The 7,712-nt window shown below is 44.0% G+C and overlaps 1 protein-coding gene across 2 annotated transcripts in view; it reads left to right on the forward strand.

The window, feature by feature from the left end:
• jcada (junctional cadherin 5 associated a) overlaps window positions 1-7,329 on the forward strand; it is a 44,234-nt gene extending 36,905 nt beyond the window's left edge. For both annotated transcript variants that reach the window (XM_077509122.1, XM_077509121.1), the window contains exons 3-5: window positions 316-1,206; window positions 3,395-6,789; window positions 7,119-7,329. In XM_077509122.1, coding sequence (XP_077365248.1) covers window positions 316-1,206; window positions 3,395-6,789; window positions 7,119-7,153 — 4,321 coding nt within the window. In that variant the 3' untranslated portion in view covers window positions 7,154-7,329. The remainder of the gene's footprint in view (window positions 1-315; window positions 1,207-3,394; window positions 6,790-7,118) is intronic.
• The last annotated feature ends 383 nt before the right edge of the window (window positions 7,330-7,712 follow it).

Below are 7,712 nucleotides of genomic sequence, written 5' to 3' on the forward strand. Positions count from 1 at the left end.
GTGAGGTGGGCTTTGGCTGACGAAAAAAGTGTCAACGCTAACCGAAAAATGTCTTCCAGGAATTTAATCAGTGCTAATTTAATTGGATATTTTATAAAAAATTGAGCCGAATGGAAACATAAGGAAAACAGAGCTGGGCCCAGTATAGAGCCTTGGGGTACGCCACTTGTGAGGCATGCAGGGCCAAAGCTCACAGAAAATGTCCTCCAGCGACTGATCACAAACCTTCTCTCGTTGTTCTGCAAAAATTAGCATGGTTTCGCATAGTTAGCACGGTTTACGGAGGCGTAACTCTAATGTGACGTTTCCTTTTAGGTTCTGTGATGGCACCAGAGGTCAGCAGATGCAGTCTAAGGATATCTCCTTCTGGAGGAGAAGAGGCCAGGATTTTACCGTGCTGCTGGACTACGCCGACCACAGAGAGTGCCGCGCTGGGCCACACGGGGAATTTAACAGACCAGAGGGACCTCAACAAGCGAGAGGTCAAGAGTTGCCCGTCGAGGAGCGCCAGAGAGTAGCCCAGGAGCGGCAACGCTGGGCAGCCCAGGTCCAGGCTCGGGCTAAAGAGAGGGAGGCGGCTCTCAAGCAGTGGAGGATGGCCACCGACAGGAAGTGCCAGAGCCTGGGGACGGATGAGTGGCGCCCAGCTGTCAGTTTCAGTCGCCAGATGTCGCAGAGCGAGGGCGAACGATGGGCGCAGGAGCAGCAGCGGCTCCGCGCCAGGACACCAGAGGGAATGGTCGTCCACCCCAGGACCAAAGCCAAATCCCAGTCCATGCCCAGGATGCTGCGACCTGAGAGCCTGCAATATGTGGACATGGCCTCATGCGGTCAGGACGTGTACAGGCGGGTTAACGGCCACCCGCTGTCACACCATGACCTCTACAGGGCTCCCCTCCGGCCAGCGAGCGCCAACCAGTTATCATTAACGCCAAAGCCCCGCTTCACTCGACCCCCGAGACCTCCCTCCTATGAAATGCACCAGCAGATCAGGGGAAGCTGTGAGTTGTTGTCTGGGAGAGACTCGGTTCTTTCCCATACCAGGGACAGGACTCCAATTCCCATCGCACGGACAGGTGATGCTCCGCTAGACTATTTTGCACAGGATTCTGGACCTCCAGGATACATCCCTCCCCCATCATACAAGAGAGCCCCCGTCATTATAGGAGGGCGCCGGGGATATGGTGAGATTGCAGTTGATTACAGGTAATAGGTCCTATTTTTATGGTTAAATATCGGGATGGGCGATTATCAGTATACAGGCTGATAACTGGCCTTATGTACTCGTGACAGTGCCCAATACGAGTATTAGTCGCCCTCTTGTGGCTGTAAATATGATCAGGAATATAATAAATAATAATAATAATAATAATAACAAATAAAACATTAATAAAAATAAAACAATATATAATATATGGTGTGTTTTTTTTTTTTACATGGCCGTTACGATACCCATTATTACTTGTCAAGTATGTTGATAACCAATATTTGGAGCCGATATTCACTTTCACTAAATAAATAGTGGCGTCAAAAAAAAAAAACAAAAAAAACAAAACAAAACATTTTTAACAAACAGCAACAATGAACATGTCCTAAAAAGTTACAATTTCAAAATATATAAAATGTTAAATTTAAAAGAGTTTCCATGATTATCATCAGCAACTCTTATAAATAACTGGAAAATTTACATTAAAAAAAATAAATGGATCTATCATCGGCCGTCAGATTTTTAAAAACGGGTGAAAATTGTCTCCAAGAATCGTTCATTATCTAATCAATGAAGTACAAATTAAAATTTAAAAAAAGAAAAGAAAATTGCCATTAATTAATTCCATGCAATTTTAATGTTTTCTTTCAAATTATCTATCATTGTTTTTTGGAGGAAATGTTATGTATCAAAAGTACTAGTGGTATTTGTACCTATTATCAGTATCGGTGACTACGCAAGACTTGAGTACTCATACTGGTATCGTGTGAAAAAGAGTTCTCAGTTCTCAGCATGTTACATAATCCTGCTTTAAATACTTACATAAAAAAAAAAAAAAAGTCAAAGCTTTTTTCTTACTCTCATTCTGCAAATTTGTGTTCCTTGTGGGGTCTCCTTCTATTTCTGGATCAATCGCTGTGCCGTCAGGTTAAATGACAGTCATGGCAGCAGAACCGTGGCTGTGACTGAAATCGCAGAAACATCAATGTTTCCACCTAAATTACTTTTGTCAACGACACACCATTAGCAGGAAACCATGTGATTGAAGTGGACGGCTGAGCGTCCTCTTTTGGGCTCACTTTTATTCTTAGACATGGCAGACGGAGACTGGGTTGACGAAATGGTACAGCCACATGTCTGTAAAGATCTCCAATTATGTAAATCAGTGCTAGCTTCACATGCACTACGGTAATTAGATTATGAGATTATGTGTTCAGTAGAGTACTTGATTTCTCTTATCTGTGCAGTGTAAAGCTACAGCTGGATCGCACCAACAAGGTTTCATTTTAAAACCAGATGAAATCATTGTTCAAGTTTAAATTCTGTCGAAATTCCCTCAAACATGGTCTCTTTTCTTTTACACTCCAGTCGACCCGTTAAAACTGTCAGTAAGTTGTTACCAAACAGTATCTTTCTTCTTCTGTTTGTTTTCTTGTTTTCTATTGTTTTTCCATGTTGTTCCATCAAATTGATCAGCAAGGTTATGACAAAGAAGTAAAAGTTTGAGCTTTGCTACCAAGCCATTATAATGTAGACCGTCAAGCTATTAAGTAATGTTAGGCTAACGTTTTTCCAATATAATATTTCATCGAAAACGCATCCGTTGACACTTGTACCGCACACTTCCGGTGATTTAACCTATATATTTAATTGTATAATTAATGACCAGTATTCATTTTAATTTCAATATCCACAATGATCCCTTTTCATTTAAAACAGTTGTAATTCTGTTTCAATTCTGTTAAACTGTGTTTTTCTAAACTGAAAAAATGTAAAATGGTGCAATAGAGTTCTGCTTGATTTTCAACCTGGATTAATTTATTTAAACCTAATTTTATTCATCTCTGATTAGAGCTATTATACAGATTATAATATATATATATATATATGTATATATATATATATATATATATTAGGGGTGTTAAAAATCGATTCGGCAATATATACTACAGCACACAATGCTCGAATCGATTCAATAGGCAGCCGAATTGATCTTTTAACATCCATTTTTGATGAAAAAATATTCAACAAAACGTCTAACTTTCACACCTGTATTTAGTGTGGACCAGTATAGACACTTTTTTTTTTTCTTCTTTTTTTTTTTTCTTCTTTTTTTTTTTTTTTTTTTTTTTTTTAAATTTAACACTGTAGCAACGGAGCAATCCAACTGTGTTGTTTTGCTTTTAGGTACAGCGGTGATGTGTATCAGCAGATACATGTGGCTCCAGATGGATCTCATTGGATCACTCGACATCCAGCAGGTTCTTGGTCTGAGTCATCCAGAGAGCGGTGCATTGCAGGCCACAAGCAGCTCCATCCTGTATGTACTTCGCAAGAGCACCCAGGCGGTGGAGTGCAATATATCTCCTTTGATGATCCCCGCATACGGCACATTTCTTCAGCTCTTGGTGGTAACTCCCTGACAGACGCTGACAAGATACGTCACATCCGCAACGAACTACCCAGCACCACCACGTCGGAACCCGCGTCCGGCAACAGTGCCTTTTTGCCCCCATCAGCGGGGCCTTTTATCGCTGCCAAACTGGCTAGCGATGCTAATCAGACGTCTTCATGTGACTTTGACAATGACAATAAGAGGTGGCACAGCAATTTGCACAACGCGACTGTCGATAACTTCTCAGCAACTGACCAAAATTGCAACACATATTCCAAAAAACGTCCTCCTCCATCGCCATCTTCAGCCTTTCAGGCCCCAGTAAGAAGAGCAACGTCTCGGCAGGGGTCCAGTTTAGATCAGGTCTTTGCAGAAACCATCACACAAGTGAAGAAAATTGTCCCGGAATCAAGTTTGGAGAATAACCGAAATACAAAGAGAAGAGTTAGCGAGACCATCTTCTGCCTTGTGTCTGTTCCCCTTCACACACCAACTAACCTTAACAAAGATGGATCAGCAGATCAGAACAACAATGACACAGCACGAAGTCTGACGATGACCAATACGGAAACCTTTGCAGTTGGCCTCAAGGAGAGCCTGCGAAGCAAGTCAGTGAACGAGATGCCCATCAGAGTCCACTACTCACATTTTCACACCACCAGCACTTCCTCCTTGAGGAATTACAAGAGGGCTCCTTTAAGGAAGGAGATCATAGATGCCTGGGCACTCCAAGCCAATGAGGATAAGGAGATGTGTTATTCTGGGTCCTGGCCAGGAAACCAATACCGTAACCAGGAAACCCAGACTAGTTCACCCTTGACAGTGGTTAAAAGTCCAGAACCCCAAAGCCCACCCGGAGGACAAGACCCTGTCCATTCTGCCTCGGATACAACGACCGACAGCGGCGTAGGGACAGATACTGGTTCCTCTTATGGCTACCCCATGGCTGGCCAGAAAAACCTCCATCCCTCCAGCAACAGCGCCTTCTCCCGACTCAGCAACAGCCCAACGCCACAGCAATCATCGCAACCTGAGCAACACATATCCTCCCCATCCAAACAACAGGATTCAGGAGACCAGAACCCATCCTCTCCAAAGAGGAGCAACTCCAGTCCTCCCGAGTCTGCCGAACAAGTGGCCTTTGGTCAGTTCCTCCTAAAGCCAGTAAACCGACGGCCGTTTGATGCCATTGGTGAACTGGAGACCATCAACAAGGAGATGGAAGACACAATCAGCAAGAGACGTGTTGGTCTGTCAATTGATGATTTAGATGGTATGAATAAAAGAAATATCCACTATAAATCAGGAACGCGTTTTACAACCGGCCTTGAAGCAGGCAGAGAAGCAATGAGTCTTCCACCCATCCTCACTGAAAAACCTGTTCTGAAAATAAGATCAAAATCATTTCCTTCTGCCAATGATTTGAAATCCATGGCCACACGACAGGATTTCTCCAGACCACAGACCAACATACCATTAACAAATAAGATCTGTGTAACCTCAAGTCCCGGTGGGAGACGAGCTGTGTCCTCACTGCCTCAGCGCAGCATTTCAAACCAACTTTATAGGCAGGATATTCCTGTCCCTCAGGAGTCATTGCTAAGGGATGTCGGGTTGACCGTCTACACGGAGACGCCCAGTGATCGCGAGGAGACAACACAACACTCACTTCTGGTTTCACATCGACTTGACCACGAGGACCTGACAGAGAGTGGCAGACCAGAGCACAGTTCTGATCTAGAGTTTCAAGGTGAAGTGGAGACTGAGACAAGGGTTCAAAGCAGGGGTGAGGGGAAACTTCACAAGAGTCAAAGTTTCCCACTTGACACCCATTTGACCAAGGAAGTTTCCTTTGTGTTCGAGGAAAATGGTCATGACGAACACTGTGACTCTGAGCCTCTCAAATACAACGCAAACGAGTCAACAATCGCAGACATGCACCTTGAGTCGTTGCTTACTCAAGAAAAGGCCAACTCATTACCTGCAGAGGACCTTAGTAGTCTGTACGAAGTTAAATCTGCAAAGGGAATACCTGAAAATGAATCAATTCAGCAAAGAGCTGCCAGAATCTTGGGTATTACCGTTCCAATGGAAACCTTGGGAGTGTCAGAGAAAAATGACGATGCAGAAGCCTCTGTAGACGAGAAACCCCATGTTCCAGGTCAAGACGAACAGAATGTGACTGAGGAGCCCGAGCAAGTCGAACTGGAATCACCCATTTTACTGGAAAGAGACTTGGAAGAGGTCAAAGTGTCAACATTCGAGGATCACAATGAAGATAGCAGTCGAAAGCACAGTAACAATCACAACGATGGTGACCACAACGAAGATGACATCACTCAGTCAGCTGTGACTCTGGACCTGCCTGAATTCCCTCCATGTCATCGTTCGCTATCGCTGCCCATCATCCCCGATGAGAAGCTACCACAAAGGAAAGAAGAAAAGAAGGGCACCATTGCGCACCCTTCGAGAAAATTCATTGAAGCCCTGCAGAATAAGCTAAGCTCTTCTGCTACATCTCTGGGCAAATCAACCACCGACAGAATAGCCCGACTTAAAGAACTGCACTCGGTGTCTCGGATTAGACGCCTAAGCCTGAAAGGTTCGGATTCCGGTCGAGACTGTAATTCTGAGAGTGACGTAGCTAAACGGGAAGAGCCAAATGTTGAGGTTGAAGAGAAACAAGAAGGTGAAGACGGCCTGAATGCGCAGAATGGAAGAAGGAACGAGGATGTGGATTCTCCAGTCGAGCCTGAACCCCCATCTGAACCCCAGGACGAGATGGTAGCTCCCAAAGAAGATTGCCAACCTGGTGAAGACAATGAAGATATATGCAAAGGAGATGGAAAATCAGAGGAGGTAGTACAGATGAACGATGAGCAAATGAAGGAAGTAACCAGAGAAGAAATTGAAGCAAAGACAGACGAGCCAGAACGAAAAGTGGAACTCGACATTGTTCACGTCACAGAAAAACACGAAGCAGCAGAAGTTAGTAAAAGTGAAATGACAAACGACGTTAAAGCAGACAAGTTGCCCAAAGCGAAGCGTCGCACGAAGCTCCAGAAACCGCCACTGCTTCCTAAACCTCGAAGTGTTCCCAAGAGGGAAATAACCCTACCACTCAGCTTCAAACCCGAGACCTTTGCTCCAGCAAATATGGAGGATGAGGAGCTGCTAAATGTCTCAGGTGGGTCTAAGGTTCATATTTTTTTTTCAATCTCATAATTAGTCAGTGCAGAAAGAACTCAGCTGGTGAATGAATACAATGAATGTCGGCCGGCGTGGCTCATTGGTAGTGTGGTCGCTCCCAACCCAGAGGTTGGGAGTTCGATCCCTGACCCTTGTGACCATTTTGAAGATTCCTTGAGGAACATACTGAACCCCCAGTTGCTCCTGATGCTGTCAGTGTGAAAGACCTAAGACCATTAGCTCTGAATCTTTTTTTTTTAACCAGTCATTTACAAATGTATTACCACAACTCCTTTTGATTTCTATTGTCTTCCCTTTTCTCATCAGACTCCTACGACCCGAGTCGAGTGGAGCGAGTGTAACCTCTGATTCTGCGTTTACCACTGTGGATCACAACCTTTTCGCCAAGAAAATTAAGAGGCTTTCAGATTTCATGTCACCCCACAGCGTAGTCAGTTGTGATGCTTCCAGTTAGTGATGCACAAATGAAGCTTCATGAAGCACTAGTGATTTTTTTTTTTTTTTTTTTTTTTTTTTTTTTTTTTTTTTTTTTACTCCTCTAGATGGCTGACCTTTGTACTGCATTTAAGCCAAGAGCACCATCTAGTGGAGTAAAACAATAAATAAAAAATATTGCGAGTGCTTCATGAAGCTTCATGAAGCTTCATTTTCCCATCACTGCTTCCAGTATTGTTACATATCACCCCTTACAAATCGGACTTCCCTGGTGCTGCGGGAACATTTTTACAGCCAAATAAAATGGTGGTGCCAATTCTCCTAGCTCTGTGATTGGCTGGCGACCAGTCCTGGGTGTGCCCCGCCTCTCACGCGTAGTCAGCATGGTTAGCTTCCAGCTCACTCACGACCTTGATGAAGTTAAGAAGGATGGCTGGACAAGTTCTTCAAGCTTTTTCTCAATCT

The sequence above is a fragment of the Festucalex cinctus genome, chromosome 20 (genome assembly GCF_051991245.1).
Source record: "Festucalex cinctus isolate MCC-2025b chromosome 20, RoL_Fcin_1.0, whole genome shotgun sequence".
NCBI classification, from domain to species: domain Eukaryota; kingdom Metazoa; phylum Chordata; class Actinopteri; order Syngnathiformes; family Syngnathidae; genus Festucalex; species Festucalex cinctus.